The 19,136-nt window shown below is 41.6% G+C and overlaps 1 protein-coding gene and 1 pseudogene across 4 annotated transcripts in view; one reads left to right on the forward strand and one right to left on the reverse strand.

The window, feature by feature from the left end:
- Positions 1–255: 255 nt before the first annotated feature.
- The window catches only part of C15H11orf97 (chromosome 15 C11orf97 homolog), a 33,740-nt gene continuing 14,859 nt past the window's right edge, over positions 256–19,136 (reverse strand). The window contains exons 3-5 of one of the 4 annotated variants that reach the window (XM_086338999.1): positions 13,920–14,045; positions 13,092–13,156; positions 256–567 (exon numbers count right to left, since the gene is read on the reverse strand). In XM_086338999.1, coding sequence (XP_086195125.1) covers positions 13,149–13,156; positions 13,920–14,045 — 134 coding nt within the window. In that variant the 3' untranslated portion in view covers positions 256–567; positions 13,092–13,148. Of the gene's footprint in view, positions 568–13,091; positions 13,157–13,919; positions 14,046–17,735; positions 18,023–19,136 lie in introns of those variants that run through there. The other 3 variants (XM_086339000.1, XM_086339001.1, XM_086339002.1) reach the window with 3 other exon arrangements.
- On the forward strand, positions 6,938–7,304 carry LOC147357362 (non-histone chromosomal protein HMG-14 pseudogene; annotated as a pseudogene).

Here is a 19,136-nt window from a genome sequence, read left to right on the forward strand (position 1 = left end):
GTTTTCAAGATCACTTCATAAATTTCCCACTTCCTTACTTTTTAGTGGACAAAATTCTAGAGAAGTGATGAGTTCTACCAAGGCTAACATTAAAATGGTTGTCTCTGAGTCAGAGGCTTTTCATCTTTGCCATTCATTTACTAACTTTTACCTACATGGATAAAACTTTTACCTGGATATTCTTCTTAATGGATGACCATAATCATGCTACAGTGAAAGGTTAACACATTTACCTTGAGGACTCAATAAAATGCCTTTGTTTCTTATCGTTTTTGGCATGTTTAATAAAATAAGCTGAATTAGACATCCAATGTATTCTAACTGTGACAACTAAAAATAAATATAATATTTTCCTTCATTGTTTTCAGGTACTTAGCGAACTTTACCAATAGTCTTTCGTTGCTTTGGATTAATTTACAGATAGGAAATAATACCGATAATAGGAATTACAGGCTAATATATGCTTCTTGTACACATCTAAACTGTGAAACAAGCTTGGGTTTCTTCTGTTTTTCAGACATCAGGAGAAAGCAGTTTCTTCTCAATGGAAAAGTTGTTCATCTTATCCTAGAGTAAAGAAATAAGTGGACAAATAAGCAAGTTTGTCCTTTGGGGGAAATGTTTTTTAGTCCCAACCCCATTTTAATCTAAAATTGATTTAATGTTCTCAACAGTGTTTCATTGGGCAGAGCACCATGTAAAAGCATGTAAATCACCCAAGAGATTCAAGTAACTGGAGAAACCTCAGTCTTCTAGATCCCCCTATCTCAGAGCATAGTGTCTGGACTGGCACCAGCATCATCACCTGGGTGCTGGTTAGAAATGCAAAACCTCAGACCCTACCCTAGACTGACTATATCAGAAACTGCTTTTTAATAACATACCCATGTAATTTACAGGCACATTAAAGCCTGAGAAGAGCTGGGCTAGATAAGTTTATTATTATTGTTTTGTTGTTCAGTTATATGCCACAGAATACGAAGGAAATGATACAAGTAAATAACTCAATCTTATTAGTATAATGAAAGCAGGAGATACTTCACAGTCTCTAACTAAAGTGGTTTTTAAAAATTTTTTTAATTATAAAAGTATGATAACACATTGAGAGGAGATTTGGAAAATACAGAACAAAGTTACATATAGTCCCACTATATATTACAATTATTTTATTATTTTTTATTGGAGAATAATTGCTTTACAATATTGTGTTGATTTCTGCCATACCTCAACATGTGTCAGTGCTTTTCAGGTCTACTATATCCTTCTACTTTGCTGTCTATTCATTCTAGTAATTTTTGAGAGTTTGATATTGAAACTCCAACCAAAAACTTCACCTTAAAAAAATAAAGATTTTTAGCTGGAGTTTCAACATCAAGCTCTCAAAAATTAATAGAATGAATAGACAGAAAAGTAGAAGGCAATAGTAAACCTGAAAAGCACTATGAACTGATTCAACATAACTAAGATTTATACAATTTTCACACAACAGCAGGATACAAACTCTATTCAAGTTCCCATGGACAACTGTAAGACACTGGAACATATCCAGGGACATAAAACAAGGTGCAAAAATTTCATGGTCTAAAGGCGTTGAACTCATACAGAGTCTGTTCTCCTATCACTGAGACATTATGTTAGAAATCAATATCAAAAGATATTTGAAAATAACCCACATATTTTCAAGTGCAATGTGACATTTTCCAAGACAGACATTTGACTTAGTCATTGAAAGCCTCAATAAAGTTAAAAGACTGAAAAAACACAGATTGCAGAGAAGAAAGCACTTAAATGAGAAATTGATATCAAAGATATTTTTTAAATACCATATATTTGGAAATTAAATGTCCACTTTTAAATGATGGGTGTATTGAAGAAGCCATAACAAGAAAAATTAGAAAATAATTGTAAGAGAATAAAAGTGAAAATAATTTATCAGAATTTGTTGTATGCAGCTGAAGTTGCTCAATGCAACTAAACACAATGTAGAATCTTGAACAGGTATGAAAACAAATAATGGAAACTAGCATAAAATTTTGTGAAATTTGAACAAAGCTGTACTTTAGTTAATAATACTGTGCTACTGTTGCTGCTAAGTCGCTTCAGTCGTGTCCGACTCTGTGCGACCCCATAGATGGCAGCCCACCAGGCTTCCCCGTCCCTGGGATTCTCCAGGCAAGAACACTGGAGTGGGTTGCCATTGCCTTAATTTCTTGTTTTTCTTTTCTTTATTTTTACAGTTTAGCATTTCTTTGTATCCTCAGAATTGGATTAAAAGTTTCAAGCTTCAAAGTTTAAAAAAAAATTATTAAGATAATAAGCTGTCTAGACTTTTTGCAGTAATACTAGATGCCAGAATAAATGGGACGATATCAAAGTTTTGAGTGAACATAAATTAGAAATCTAGCATTCAATTCATACTTAGTCAAAGAAGTGGAACCAAAATGTCATAAATTTTTTAGTGAAGCAAAAATTCATAAGTTTCCTAAGCTATAAATATTATGTCAGATCTGAAGGTGGCTGGCAGTGAGGGGCAGCAGGGTCACTCTTCAACTGGCTTTTCTGGGTTTGGCATCTGAGACAGAGTTTCTGACAGAGTAAAGGTACTCCTTTCTGCTACTCTCTTGAGATCTTTTAGGGGCAGGTCCCTATATCTGGGAATTGGAGATACAGAAACTGAGCGTTGGGGCAGGGAACTGCTCACTTAGCAGCAGAGCCGGGTTGGGCCAAGTGCTTAGGGTAGTGCCTTGCACAAATTCCAGGTCAAGTTAGTGGAGTAGGACGATCCTGGGCTCACCTCCTCCCAGGGACACACCAAAACTACGACCTCATAAAGAACAACTGTCTCTCAGGACTGACCTGAAGACTAGCACAACAGACTTTCTACAACTAAGGGTATAAGGAAAAGGCCACGATGAGAAAGGCAGGAGGTGCAGAGTCCTGGTCTGTGAGAACCAAACCTTGGTTTTACTTCTGTGCGGCAACCCACAACCCCAAGAGACATCACAACCACAGAGGTACCCCCTGAGGAGCCAGGGGGCCAAGTCCCATATCATGCTCCCCAGCACCAGGACCTAACTGGGAAGCTGAGTCCCCAAAAGAGCTGGTTCTGAAAACCAGCAAGGATTAAATCTGGGGGCGTGGCAGTGGGGGGACGAGGATGGGGGCGTGCCCTGGGAAAGGGGGGAGACTTCACTCTTAAAGAACTCCTCGCAGAAACTCACTCACTCCAAACCCAGTGCAGAGGCAACAGCTTGAAAAGCTCCTGGGCCATACAAGATGGGGAGTCCTTGACTCATTTCGGGGCCCAGAGTGGGTGGGGTTTGTCACAGTCTTTGTAGACTGGGACCTGGGGACTGGAGTTGATGAGAAGAGGGATGCAGGGGACCCAAGTCTCAAGTGAAACAAGGGTGCTTTATTTGCAGAAACACACGTTTATATATCTTCATACAAGGCAGTAAAAAAAAACTGAGCAAAAACAAAGCCAAGCAAATAACAGTCTTCAAAGGGCCAGAAAGCATTCCATATCCTGAGTAAGAGGGGCATAACTGAATAGATTACATCTAAGTAAGGTCACTGAGAGTTCCAGAAAAAATATCTATTTCTGCTTTATTGACTACGCCAAAGCCTTTGACTGTGTGGCTCACAATAAACTGTGGAAAATCCTGAAAGAGATGGGAATATCAGACCACCCTATCTGCCTCTTGAGAAATTTGTATGCAGGTCAGGAAGCAACAGTTAGAACTGGACATGGAACAACAGACTGGTTCCAAATAGGAAAAGGAGTACATCAAAGCTGTATATTGTCACCCTGCTTATTTAACTTAAATGCAGAGTAAGTACATCATGAGAAATGCTGGGCTGGAAGAAGCACAAGCTGGAATCAAGATTGCCAGGAGAAATATCAATAACCTCAGATATGCAGATGACACCACCCTTATGGCAGAAGGTGAAGAGGAACTAAAAAGCCTCTTGATGAAGGTGAAAGAGGAGAGTGAAAAAGTTGGCTTAAAACTCACCATTCAGAAAACAAAGATCATGGCATCTGGTGCCATCACTTCATGGGAAATAGATGGGGAAACAGTGGAAACAGTGGCTGACTTTATTTTTTGGGGGCTCCAAAATCACTGCAGGTGGTGACTGCAGCCATGAAATTAAAAGACGCTTACTCCTTGGAAGAAAAGTTATGACCAACCTAGATAGCATATTGAAAAGCTGAGACATTACTTTGCCAACAAAGGTTTGTCTAGTCAAGGCTATGGTTTTTCCTGTGGTCATGTATGGATGTGAGAATTGGACTGTGAAGAAAGCTGAGTGCCAAAGAATTGATGCTTTTGAACTGTGGTGTTGGAGAAGACTCTTGAGAGTCCCTTGGACTGCAAGGAGATCCAACCAGTCCATTCTGAAGGAGATCAGCCCTGGGATTTCTTTGGAAGGAATGATGCTAAAGCTGAAACTCCAGTACTTTGGCCACCTCATGCGAAGAGTTGACTCATTGGAAAAGACTCTGATGCTGGGAGGGATTGGGGGCAGGAGGAGAAGGGGACGACAGAGGATGAGATGGCTGGATGGCATCCATCATTCATCATCGATGGACGTGAGTCTGAGTGAACTCCGGGAGTTGGTGATGGACAGGGAGGCCTGGCATGCTGCAATTCATGGGGTCTCGAAGAGTTGGACACGACTGAGCGACTGAACTGAACTGAACTGAACTGAAGGTCACTGAAGGGAGTCACTGATGGGAGTCACTGAAAGGAATCCAAGCAGGTGCCTCTTCTCATGATCTCAGTCCTGAGAACTGCGTGCATCTCTACTCGTTCCTGTTTTCCAGGAACTGATAAGGAATAGAGAATCCTTGAGAAACGGAACACAAAACAAAAGAATAACATATTGGATCCCTTAAAGCTGAACGTCCCCTGACAGGCGTCCAGTGGAACTTCCTCTGGGGGCGGAAGTGCCTGCAGAGCATCATTCGTTTTCACATTCTTCCCACGTAGCTGGCCTGGTGCTAGTGAGCACCGTTTCTATCAGTCTCCATAAGACTAACTAACACTACCTGCTCTGGCCCTGCTTTCTCCTGAGAACCCAAGAGGCCAGGCCTACACACCAGCACCCGCTCCCTACAGCGGTCACAGCCAGGTCTGTGGACATTTGGACCAGGAACCGACTCCACCTACTAGGATGTCTGCTGCAATCACAGGGAAGCCTGCCTGGGGACCAACCTCACCCACCATCATACCCACAACTGTTGTCCACCCATCACAGGAGGGCACATGCAGCCTACACTGGGGATACCTCTGGGGCACCTGGCTGTGTTGACCAGGGGAGATTGTACCGCTGGGCCCTATAGGACACCTCCTACATAAGGTCACCCTTTCAAGACTGGGCGATGAAGCTGATATATGCAGAAACAGAGTTCAGGAGTCAGTCAGTTCAGCAGTGTCTGACTCTTTGCAACCCCATGGACTTCAGCACACAAGGCTTCCTTGTCCATCACCAACTCCCGGAGCCTGTTCAAACTCATGTCCATCGAGTTGGTGATGGCATCCAACCAGATCTCATACTCTGTCATCCCCTTCTCCTCCAGCCTTCAATCTTTCCCAGCATCAGGGTCTTTTCCAATGAGTCAGTTCTTTGCATCAGGTGGCCCAAGAATTGGAGTTTCAGCTTCAGCATCAGTCCTTCCAATGAATATTCAGGACTTATTTCCTTTAGGATGGACTGGTTGGATCTCTTTGCAGTCCAAGGGACTCTCAAGAGTCTTCTGCAACACCACAGTTCAAAAGCATCAATTCTTCAGTGCCCAGTTTTCTTTTTAGTCCAACTCTCACATCCATACATGACCACTGGAAAAACCATAGCTTTGACTATATGGACCTCTGTTGGCAAAGTAATGTCTTTGCTTTTTAATATGCTGTCTAGGTTTGTCATAGCTTTTCTTCCAAGAAGCAAGTGTCTTTTAATTTCATGGCTGCAGTCACCATCTGCAGTGATTTTGGAGCCTCCCAAAATAAGTCTGTCACTGTGTCCATTGTTTCCCCATCTATTTGCCATGAAGTGATGGGACCAGATGTCATGATATTCATTTTTTGAATGTTGAGTTTTAAGCCAGCTTTTTCACTCTCCTCTTTCACTCTCATCAAGAGGCTCTGTAGTTCTTCACTTTCTGCCATAAGGGTGGTGTCATCCGCGTATCTGAGGTTATTAATATTTCTCCTGGCAATCTTGATTCCAGCTTGTACTTCATCCAGTCCAGCATTTTGCATGATGTACTCTGCATATAAGTTAAATAAGCTGGGTGATGATATACAGCCTTGACGTACTCCTTTCCCAGTTTGGAACCAGTCTGTTTTTCCATGTCCGGTCTGGTTAGAAATGGAATTAGGCAAAATGAAAAAACTACAGAATATCTTTCAAAGGGAAGAATAAGATAAAACATCGGTGGTGGGGTGGGGGGAGGGGGGGTGGGCGGGGAAAAGAACTAAAGGAAAAGGAGATACAGTTTATCAGATAAAGAATTCAAAGTAACAATCATAAGATGCTTATCAGACTCAGTAGAAAACTGGATGCATTTAGGGAGAGAATCAACAAAAGGCTAAAAGGATTGTAAGCCTCTTTCACCAAAGGGCTAGAAGATATAAAAAAAGAAAGTTTTTACAGTTTTGAATTCATTAACTGAAGTAAAAAATACACTAGCAGAAACCAGCAGGAGATCAGATAATACAAAAATAAAAATACAGACCAGTGATCTGGAAGATAAGGATAGTAGAAGTCACTCAATCAGAATAGCAAAAGGGAAAGAAAATAAAACAAAATAAATAAGAAGAGGGCTCATGAGGGGTCCCAGCTCCTCTGGCAGCAGGAGGAGCAGCAGTGGACAGGCAGCCCAGCTTCTGGATTTCTGTCAGCCCCCACAGTGTGCGCCCGGCCCACCGCCAGCATGCCCGACAAGGGCAGCTCCGCATAGAGGACAGCAAAGGAAGACTCCAAGAGGAGAGCTTGGAGGTTGCCATCTAAACCTGCTCCTCCAAAAGTGCAAACAGAGCCAAAAAAGGCAGCAGGATGGGATACATCTTCGGACAGAAAAGTGCAAACAAAACGGAAAGGGGGAGCGAAGGGAAAACAGGCAGAAGTGACTAAACCTCTGGTTGGAGGTTTGCCTGCATAAAATGGAGAAACTGAAAATGAGGACAGCCCAGACTCTGAGGAAGCAGGAAAGAAAGAAGCTATGTGTGGTTAACATCACACACCGGGTCCTATCGGTGGTCCCTGTCTACCTTCTCGTTCAATCCAGATGAATATTTTTATTAATTAGTTTGTAAATGCAAGTTTTTTTTAGCAGTTCTAGTAGTATTTTTAAGAAAGGGAATCCCACTTCATTTTTAAAGTGTAAGTGCTTGTTTCTTTAAATTGGAGTATAGTTGACTTACACTGTTGTGTTAGTTTCACGTGTATAGCGAAGTGAATCAGTGTATATGCATGTATACATATACATAGATCCACTCTTTTCTAGATTCTTTTCCTATATAGGCCATTACAGAGCACTGAGTAGAGCTCCCTGTACTATAGAGTAGGTCCTCATTAGTCATCTATTTTATATAAAGTATGTGTCTTTGTCAACCCTAGTATGCTCCCCCCTTCCCCGCTGGTAACCGTAAGTTTGTTTTCTACATCTGTGACTCTATTTCTGTTTTGTAAATAAGCTTATTTGTACCATTTTTAAAGATTCCACACATAAGTGATATCATATGGTATTTGTCTTTCTCCGTCTGACGTTACTCAGTATGACAATCTCTAGGTCCATCCATGTTGCTGTTGTAAACAATTTGCTGGTTGCTTTGTTTGTTTCTTTTTTTGGTCCAATCAGAAATAGTGGGATATTGAATATGGGAAATTTTGACTGTGTTAGGTGTCAGCTTAATATTCCATAGATGGGGTAGCTTTTATATCCTATGATACAAAGAATACCAAATGACAGTTTGGAGTCAGTTGTGCATTTAATGTCTTGAATACTTTTTTTTTTTTTCGGCTGTGCCACATGGCATGCAGGATCTTAGTTCCCCGAGCAGGGATCGAACCCATGCTCCCTGCATGGGGAGCGTAGAGTCTTAACTACAGGACCACCAGGGAAGTCTCACTGAACACTTTACTTCTCTTCCCATGTTGATTTTGGGTAGAATTATTTCCTAAAACAAACCACTCCTTGATCTTGGCTATCCTGGTCAGAATTTTGTGCACTCTGTACCATCTTTCTTTGGTCATGGTAGTCCAATTTTCCTGGTAACTTTGTTAATGTGCTGTGAATTCATCAAAAACTTGAAAAACTTGAGTAGATTTTGTACATAATATCAAATTGTGAATTAGTGGGACTTATGACATAACAGACCCACTCCAGTGTTCTTGCCTGGAGAATCCCAGGGACGGGGGAGCCTGGTGGGCTGCCGTCTATGGGGTCGCACAGAGTCAGACACGACTGAAGTGACTTAGCTTAGCTTATGACATAACAGCACATCAACATTTGAAGATATTGGTACTTGTATCCTGTTAAGGAAAATTTGCCTCGACCTTTTCAGCTGGAAAGTCACTGGAATAACTATTCAGAAAGAATCACATCTACATGATTTTTTAGATTTTTTGGTATGTATATTAAGAATTGTGTACAAATTGAAATGTCTGTGTCCTGATCCTCAAAACAACCAGTAAAATCTCAGTCATGAAAGAAAAGAAAACAAAAGTGAGGATAGTAAAGGGACCACTGAGAGAACGTCAAGGGGAGGAACAGTCACATAAAAGAGGTCCCAGAACAAGAAAGAGAAAGGGACAGAAAACTTATTTGAAGAGATAATGGCTGAAAGCTTCCCTAATCTGGGGCAAAGGAATCAGACAACCAAGTCCAAGAAGCCCTGAGTCCCAAACAAGATGTACCCAAAGAGACCCCCACTAAGACACATAATTAAAATGTCAAACTATCCCACAGGCCTCATGGCCAAAAAAAAAAAAAACAAAACCCAGAACATAAACAACAGAAGTGGGTTTCCTGGTGGTTCAGTGGTGAAGAATCCACCTGCCAATGCAGGATACATGGATTTGGTCCCTGGTCCAGGAAGGGATCCCTGATCCCTTAGTTGCCGTGAAGCAACTAAGCCTGTGGGCCACAACTACTGAGCCCGAGAGCAGCAACTCCTGAAGCCCGTGAGCCCTGGAAACCATGCTCCGCAACAAGGCAGGCCACGGCCACAAGAGGCCCGAGCACGGCAACCAGTGAGTGGCCCTTACTCTCCGCAGCTAGAGAAAGCCCACATGGCAATGAAGACAGCACAGCCAAAAACTAAAAGGTAAAGGGTTACCCTTTTTGCTTTGGGGATGCTGATAAGACTCTGATTCCTATTCTAAGTGCTGGTTACTCAGATGTGCTCAGTTTGTGAAAACTGAGCTGTACACCTACAATATGTGAACTTATTTGTATGTATATTATGCTTCAGTTTTTAGGTCTCTCCTCTAGTGTCTTTCTCCTCCCTAGAGACAACTTCTATAACCAGTTTCTACGTCCTTCTTGAGTTATTTTAAGCATATAAAAGTTTATATCTTTTAAAATATATATATTATATTATGCATATTACTTATATATGTATGTGTGTGTGTAAGTCGCTCAGTTGTGTCCGACTCTTTGAGACCCCATGGACTGTAGCCCACCAGGCTCCTCTGTCCATGGGATTCTCCAGGCAAGAATACTGGAGTGGGTTGCCATGCCCTTCTCCCAGGGATTTTCCCAACCCGGGGATCAAACCCAGGTCTTCTGCATTACAGACAGATTACTTACTGTTTGAGCTACCCGGGAAACTCCATTTATATACATATGTATGCAAAAGCTTTTCTACTACACTTGATAAAGGCTTGAGAAAGAACAACAACAACAACAAAGACACAAATTGGAAAACATAAACTAAATGAAAGCACTGAATTGAAATACAAAGAGTAAAACAAATTAGATAAAAGTAAAACATCATCATCGGAGAAGGCAATGGCACCCCACTCCAGTACTCTTGCCTGGAAAATCCATGGACAGGGGAGCCTGGTAGGCTGCAGTCCATGGGGTCGCTAAGAGTCGGACATGACTGAGCGACTTCACTTTCACTTTTCTCTTTCATGCATTGGAGAAGGCAATGGGAACCCACTCCAGTGTTCTTGCCTGGAGAATCCCAGGGACGGCGGAGCCTGGTGGGCTGATGTCTATGGGGTCACACAGAGTCGGACACGACTGAAGTGACTTAGCGTTAGCATTAGCAAAACATCATCATAGAGTCCAGTTGTTTCTAAACATGGCTGCTCATTAGAATTACATCTGCAATTTTGGAGAAAAAACCAGTACTTGGGCATTTGTATTTTTCAAAAAATTCCAAGATAATTCTAATGTACTTTTGGATTTTAAAAAGTGATTACAGGTTTTTTTTTAAATTAAATGGTAGTTTTAGTGATATAGAATTCTATTATTTTCTGTTGACCAATCATGATACAATGGTATTAAAATGAGTAATAGTTACATAATCACAGTAGTAAAAAAATGTTTATCAGTTTTCACAATCAATAGCCAGACAAAAAAATAAAAGATAATTTCAATTGCAAGCCATAATAGAAACATGATTAACCTAACAATTTAACGTAATTATGTACAATTTGGGGAGTTAAATACAGTGATGTCGTAGGTGGAAGTGCATACATGTACACATTTTCATCCACTCAGCCAGTCTATGACTTTTGGTTGGTGCATCTAATTCATTTATATTTAAGGTAATTTTCGATATGTATGATCCTATTACTATTAATTACTTTTTTTTTTTAGGTCTTTTTCTTCTCTTGTGTTTCCTGCCTAGAGAAGTTCCTTTAGCATTTGTTGTAAAGCTGGTTTGGTGGTGCTGAATTCTCTTAACTTTTGCTTGTCTGGAAAGCTTTTGATTTCTCCAACAAATCTGAACAGGAGTCTTGCTGGGTTGAGTATTCTTGTCTAACCTAAGTGTTTTAGAATTTAGAACTACAATTGATTCTAGAATTAAAAAGGATTCTAATTTTAAATAGCATGTGTTAAATGTTGGAGGAGTCACAACTCCAGTGATCACTACACTGCAGACAGTGATTCTTCCTATCAATTATCAACCGATTCTTATGGATTCATCAGCTATGATTTGTATAGCAGAGAGAAGCATTTTAGATGGCAAAATGCAGCTGGTAACTTACAGAGTTGTAGCTAAAACATTCAACAATAACAGTTACTGTAACATGATCACTGTAAGAGCTTGACAGTGGGCTGGAGATAGAGGGCTGAGGGCTGCTAGGAAGGTAATGTGGAAGAGTATCAATGAGTGGGAGCTGTGAACAAGTTTCTCCTAAACTGTATGGGTGAAAGTATTGTAATTATAGTCCAAATCAAACATATGTTTTTTATTATATGCCCTTAATTGATAAGTCAGGGAATCTGTTGCACTTCTATGTCTTAAGCTGAAGGTAACTTGTTCTTCAAACCGGTCTTATAATATGACCTTAGAAAATCACCTTTAAAATAAATTGCTTTGTGAGTTTTATTGGAATGCTAGATTTACCCTCTAGAGTTGGGACCTGACTAACTGGGTGGAAAGTTAAAATAAACAGTCCCCGCTGGGCAAGTGTCCCAGACTTGGGTTGAACAAGCAGTACTTTAGGACATGCACATCTGTGGGTTTTCATTCAGTTGCCTCCCAGGTCCCTAACCCTGCATTCCTTGGCCCTGGCATTTGAGCCTGTTTAACCGCTGCTATTCAGCCCTTGTTGTCCGATGTGTGAATTTCTCTGCCGTGGTTTCACAGAGGTTGAAGCATAGTGTTGGAAGTGAGACAGACATCGGCTTATAGTTCTGGCCTCACTACTCCCTAGACATAGGAAGTTGGGTAATGCAAAAAGTCTCCAAGCCTCAATTTTCTCACCTGGAAAATGGAGACTAAAACCGTCATCTTGTGTGACTCTGCAGATTACATAACTATAAAACTCCCACTGCCATGCCTGGCACACTGTAAATGGTGATTATGACTACGTTATTATTATTAAACCCAGGTGTCCATTACTGGTTCCTTTTTGCTACGTGAATCCCTTAGGTAACAAGTTTTTATCTTTTTACTTTGTGTGTCAGTCTTTAGTGGCTGTATTTTCCTCCTGCTGCTGCTGCTGCTAAGTCGCTTCAGTCGTGTCTGACTCTGTGCGACCCCATAGACAGCAGCCCCCCAGGCTCCCCCGTCCCTGGGATTCTCCAGGCAAGAACACTGGAGTGGGTTGCCATTTCCTTCTCCAATGCATGAAAGTGAAAAGTGAAAGGGAAGTTGTTCAGTCGTGTCCGACTCTTAGCGACCCCATGGACTGCAGCCCACCAGGCCCCTCTGTCCATGGGATTTTCCAGGCAAGAGTACCAGAGTGGGTTGCCAGTGCCTTCTCCATATTTTCCTCCTACTGAATCCATATTCCAGAGGCCACCTCCCTGGGAGCCCCTTCTTTTGTGGCACTTGGGCTGAGCCTCACCTGCCTCCAGGCCCAGCGGACAGCCCAGCTCCTATGCACTGCTGACTCACAGAGCTGCTGGTGTCTAGTCACTTCTTCTCGCTAGCTGACTGGCTTGAGTAAATTATTTCAAGCTTTCTAGGTCTCAGTTTTCTCATCTGTGAAAAGAACTGTACCTGCTTCATATGATTGTTGTGAAGATTTAATAGATAATTACATTAAAAGGGTCTAGAATACAAAGCGCTCCATAGCACTTTAGGTAAAGAGTACCCAAGCTTGGCACTTACCCACTTCTCTCTTCTCAGCCCAGGGTTCCCTCTCAACGTAGAGCTGTTTTCAGGACCTAACTGCATGTCCCTCCACTATCTGGACACTGCTTGTACCCCCATGTGAGAATCCCTGCCTTCTCCACATCCTGCCACAAATATTGCTGGCAGACGCTGGCAGGAGAGTGAGGAATGAGTAATACTTTTTTCCCCAAACATACTGTCTGTGAGGAACAGTGTACTGGGGCCACCCTGTTGGCCTCCTACCTAAAATAGGATAAAACTCATAGAACCAAGTAAAACAGTTACCTTATTCTTCCTGAATTTCGTCATCTCTCTTTCTTCATTGCCACTAGTAAACACAGATCAACCATCTACAAGAAAAGGACAGTGCAAGATTCCTACCCGCTGAGTCTGTGGGCTGCAAAGTGTGCCACGGATAAAAAGAGTCAGGGGTGTAACTCAGGAGTGTGAACTTCTATTGTATCCATGGGGTAAATTGGTTACCTGAACTATAACTGTTCAAGTTCCACAATAAAGCAATGAATTGAACTGCTGAACTACAAGTAACCTGAGAGAAACAAGTCAAAAAAAGATTGGATTTTGACTGAGAACTATAAATAAAACACATCACTGGTTTATAAACTGCTCAGCGCTAGTGGTAAAGAACCTGCCTGCCAATGCAGGAGTCGTAAGATGCAGGTTTGATCCCTGGGTTGGGAAGATCCCCTAGAGAAGGGAATGGCAACCCACTCCAGTATTCTTGTCTGGAGAACCCTTTGGATAGAGGCATCTGGTGGGCTACAATCCATGGGGTTGCCAACAGTCGGACATAATGGAAGTGACTTAGGACAGCATAGCAATAGCACCCTCCACACTGGGCTTGGAAATCAAGTATGAAAGAAAGAGTTAGTCGCTCAGTATGTCCAACTCTTTGTGATCCCATGGACTGTAGCCCACCAAGATTCTCTGTCCATGGGATTCCCCAGGCAAGAATACTGGAGTGGGTTGCCATGACCTTCTCCAGGGGATCTTCCCGACTCTGGGATCAAACCCAGATCTCCCTCACTGAAGACAGATTCTTTACTATCTGAGCCACCAGGGAGCAGGGGGAAATCAAGGGTATCAGGATCTTACTTCTCAGGCCTCCGTGCCTTGAATAGTATTTGGCTTGTGGCAGTAAGCTGTTCCTGATCTGCAGTCCTGGCTTCAAGCCTCCCACAGGAAGGTTCCTTTTAATGCTCCAAATCCCTTCCAGGGCCACTGTCAATATTTTCAAAAGCAAGATAATGATTATTAGTTTCTACTGTTTTTAGCACAGAGTGTTTTTAAACTATTTACCTGGTGATTATTTTTCTCAGATTTGGGTGGAGACTTACTTGAGTTAATTACACTACCCAAAGACTTTAGCATTTGTTTAATGTGTAATTCCAGTTCATTTGTTCAATTATTTCCTATGCAGTTAAACATCTACAGTGCTACTAATTTAACTTCCCCTAAAGAAAGAGCTGAAAAGTCAATAAAGAAACCAACAGCAAAACACAGAGAAATTAGGAATACGTAATAGGTAAAATGTGGACTTCATTGGTCAGTCTTATCTGATTCTGATTTAACTTCTAGAAGCACAAAATATTTCCAAAGATAACATAACCTAAAGTTACCAGATTAACTCCTCCAGTAGATCCTACAATCCTTTAAACTAGATGCTGGTTAATCTTCCCCTTGAAACAGTAAACTAACTGGAAAACATCACTGCAAAATATTTGTAACGTAATGTCTACTAAGAGGAGGTGGCAAGAATACACAGAAGAACTGTACAAGAAAGATCTTCATGAACCAGATAATCATGAAGGTGTGATCACCCACCCTCACCTAGAGCCTGACATCCTGGAATGTGAAGTCAGGTGGGCCTTAGGAAGCATCACTACGAACAAAGCTAGTAGAGGTGATGGAATTCCAGTTGAGCTATTTCAAATCCTAAAAGATGATGCTGTGAAAGTGCTGCATTCAATATGCCAGCAAATGTGGGAAACTCAGCAGTGGCCACAGGACTGGAAAAGGTCAGTTTTCATTCTAGTCCCAAAGAAAGGTAATACCAAAGAATGTTCAAACTACCACACAAGTGCACTCATCTCACACGCTAGTAAAGTAATGCTCAGGATTCTCCAAGCCAGGCTTCAGCAATATGTAAACCATGAACTTCCAGGTGTTCAAGCCGGTTTTAGAAAAGGCAGAGGAACCAGAGATCAAATTGACAACATCTGCTGGATCATTGAAAAACCAAGAGAGTTCCAGAAAAACATCTATTTCTGCTTTATTGACTATGCCAAAGCCTTTGACTATGTGGATCACAATAAACTGTAGAAAATTCTGAAGGAGATGGGAATACCAGACCACCTGACCTGCCTCCTGAGAAACCTGTATACAGGTCAGGAAGCAACAGTTAGAACTGGACATGGAACAATAGACTGGTTCCAAATAGGAAAAGGAGTTCATCAAGGCTGTATATTGTCACCCTGTTTATTTAACTTATATGCAGAGTACATCATGAGAAATGCTGGGCTGGAAGAAGCACAAGCTGGAATCAAGATTGCCAGGAGAAATATCAATAACCTCAGATATGCAGAAGACACCACCCTTGTGGCAGAAAGTGAAGAAGAACTAACGAGCCTCTTGATGAAAGTGAAAGAGGAGTGTGAAAAAGTTGGCTTAAAGCTCAACATTCAGAAAACTAAGATCATGGCTTCTGGTCCCATCACTTCATGGGAAATAGATGGGGAAACAGTGGAAACAGTGTCAGACTTTATTTTTCTGGGCTCCAAAATCACTGCAGATGGTGACTGCAGCCATGAAATTAAAAGACGCTTACTCCTTGGAAGGAAAGTTATGACCAACCTAGATAGCATATTCAAAAGCAGAGACATTACTTTGCCAACAAAGGTCCGTCTAGTCAAGGCTATGGTTTTTCCAGTAGTCATATATGGATGTGAGAGTTGGACTATAAAGAAAGCTGAGCGCTGAAGAATTGATGCTTTTGAACTGTGGTGTTGGAGAAGTCTCTTGAGAGTCCCTTGGACTGCAAGGAGATCCAACCAGTCCATCCTAAAGGAGACCAGTCCTGGGTGTTCATTGGAAGGACTGATGTTGAAGCTGAAACTCCAATACTTTGGCCACCTGATGCGAAGAGCTGAGTCATTTGAAAAGACCCTGATGCTGGGAAAGATTGAGGGCAGGAGGAGAAGGGGACGACAGAGGATGAGATGGCTGGATGGCATCACCGACACAACGGACATGGGTTTGGGTGGACTCCAGGAGTTGGTGATGGACAGGGAGGCCTGGCATGCTGCGGTTCATGGGGTCACAAAGAGTCTGACACGGCTGAGGGACTGAACTGAACTGAATGTCTACTCATTGCAAAAGGCAAGTTATAGTCCTAAATCCTGATACTGTCAATAAGTGTTGGCTTAGTAATGATTTGCACTGGGCTTTTCTATGTATCTTAAAATCACATGTTTACATTTGGGGAGTCAGTTAACAAGTATTTAGTGAGAATTTACTGTGTAGAAAACTGTGACCCAAGTTAAACAAAGAAGTGAATTCAGGTAAGTGCCATTAAGTTGGTTTTCCCATTTCTGAAGCTACAAATGTTAATATCCAATATTCTCCATAGACGTAAGGTTTCCCATGGCAAACACACTGACATGACCCCTCCTGAACGGAGTCTATAGCAGGTAATGACTGGGGGCACAGCCTTTGGGATCCGAGGCGATCTGGGTTTCAGTCCCTTCTCTACCACCTACCAGTTTTATGACTTTGGGCAAATCATTTAATCCAGTATGTGTCAGTCCTCTCACGGGGATGACAGTGATATCTACCTTGAAGGATTGTTGTTGCATTTGGATGAAATGGACATAAGTGCTTTGTACCCAATAGATAGTAGCTTTTTTTTTTTTACAGAGACAATGATTTTCCTGTCCAAGAGACTCTGTTTCCAGAGGCATAGTCATTGAACTGACTCACTGAACTGACTCCTTCTCTGCTCCTGAATGGAGTGGCTGAAGCTATCTGTCAAGATTAGTTCCCCGCTCCTTTCTAAAGACCTTCAAGGAAGCCTCCACAACCTCCTTCTGCCAAGACCTTACAAAATTCAAGCTGTTTCTAATATCTAACCCAAATCTTCTCTTGACTGATCAAGGCAGTTTCCTCTTTTGCCCTGTGTAGACATAGAAAAGGGTAATAAACTCTTAGATGAAGGAGTCCACAAACATTTATTCAGTACTCTCTGTGACACCCTATGTGACACTAAGGAAATACGTTTCGATTTATTCCATATTGTGGGAAGGTCTGGTAAATAGAAAACAGTTAAAAATCCAGAGGCAGGGACTTCCCTGGTGGTCCTGTGGATAAGACTCCGTGCTCCCAATGCAGTTGGCTGAGTTCTATCCCCGGTCAGGGAACTAGATCTCACATGCCACAACTAAGAGTTCATATACAGCAACTAAGACCCAGTACAGCTAAATAAATAAATATGAAAAAAAAAAAAAAAAGATCGGGGGGCAAAACTCTGTAGAAAACCCATCTCAAATTAGATGCAAAGATTGTACCAATCTAATTTCGTTTGCTCTTTCAGATGCAAGCACAACTTGATAGAAACAATCTGTTGCTGTTGTTGTTTATTCCCTAAGTCACGTCCAATTTTTTGCAACCCCTTGGACTGTAACCCACCAGGCTCCTCTGTCCTTGGGATTTCCCAGGCAAGAATACTGGCGTGGGTTGCCATTTTCTTCTCCAGGGGATCTTCCTGACACAGGGATCAAAGCCGAGTCTCCTGAATCGGCAGGAGGATGCTTTACTGCTGAGCCAACAGGGAAGCCCTAACAGAGAAAGTACCTGAAACACGAATGCATATGCCCAGAAACACCTGGGTGAGAAAAGAAAACTCTCAAAGCAGAATACTGTTAGTCACAAGCATTTATTGTACTTGGGGATAGAGGCTGCTGGGATAAATAGCGTGATTTTGAGCAGATAGGATATTTTTGGATGAAAATGTTACGGAAAGTGATACATTCTCCTGGAGGAAAAGAGGACCAATAAGAAGTATGAATACCCGTTGAAGCAGCGGCATCTTTAAAGGGAGCTTCAGCCTCTAAGCTCTGGGCAAACGCTTTCCAGGTGGAGACAGGAAGACAAGGAGGGGGAGGGGTGGAGCTGGCCAGAGAGACCTCTGCTGGCAGCTTAACCTGAAAAGAGAAGCAGGCACAGAGAGAAGCCAGGAGAAAAGAATTAAGTCCTTTCTGGAAGGTAGAAATATTATAGAGATTCTTTTCTTTCTTCTCTTTTCTTGCCTCCAAGCCTATTCTACTCAGAAATCTTTTTAGGTGTGTTTTTATCCTGAATTTGAAAGTTACAGAGCAAAGTCTTTATGCTGAAAATTTTGGCCGATGGGATCTGACCTGGTCTGACAGAGAAAGCTGCCCTTTAAAAACATTTTTGTTTCCTTCAGCTGTCTCCAGACTGTGAATAATGAACATTAGACCTTGAGAAGCCAGCTTAGAAACATACTGTCCATGCTTCCTTTGTGTAAACGTGGTCAGAGGAAGAAAATTTCAAGTCATTTAAACTTTTGTTTGGTGACTTCTGAGCTCTGTAATTATCTCTTTTTTTTTTTGGTAATTATTTTAACATGCTTTTGGTGTCTAGTAAGTTCCTTGTATATTGCAGGTACAAAAACATTTTTGTTGAATGTGTTAATGAATAGCAAAAATATCCGCAATTGCTGGGTAACGTTTTACATTTCTTAAATTTATACTAAACATAATAAACCAGACTCAAAGTAAGTTTGCATGCATTCAGGCACATATAGACACAAATGAATGTGTCTGGTAGCACACTCCCAAAATTAATCAGGAAATAGAATGTTGTGTAAGAGAAAACTAGTAAGCTTCATTCATCAAATTTTTCACGACTACCATAAACTCTGCTAGTTTTAGCCAGAAAAATACAAAAAACCCTAGCAACTTAAAAACATTAAATTAGTACATTAATTTACTTCTGTGTGGTTCTCTTACAGAATTTTTTGAAATGTAGATATTGTTTTAAAATCAATGGCAAAATGAATGCAATAGTCCTGTAATGCATGCCTCATAAACCTACCTCTTCTTTTAAAAAACTTGGAAGGAGGGGAAAAATTTCAGGGAACCACTAAAAATACATGTATTATCAGTTCAGTTCAGTTCAGTCGCTCAGTCTGACGACTCTTCGCGACCCCATGAATCGCAGCACGCCAGGCCTCCCTGTCCATCACCAACTCCCGGAGTTCACTCAGACTCACGTCCATCGAGTCAGTGATGCCAT

This window comes from Bos grunniens, chromosome 15 (assembly GCF_055505025.1).
Source record: "Bos grunniens cultivar Pamir isolate PY7600 chromosome 15, Bosgru_T2T1.0, whole genome shotgun sequence".
Classification (NCBI taxonomy): domain Eukaryota; kingdom Metazoa; phylum Chordata; class Mammalia; order Artiodactyla; family Bovidae; genus Bos; species Bos grunniens.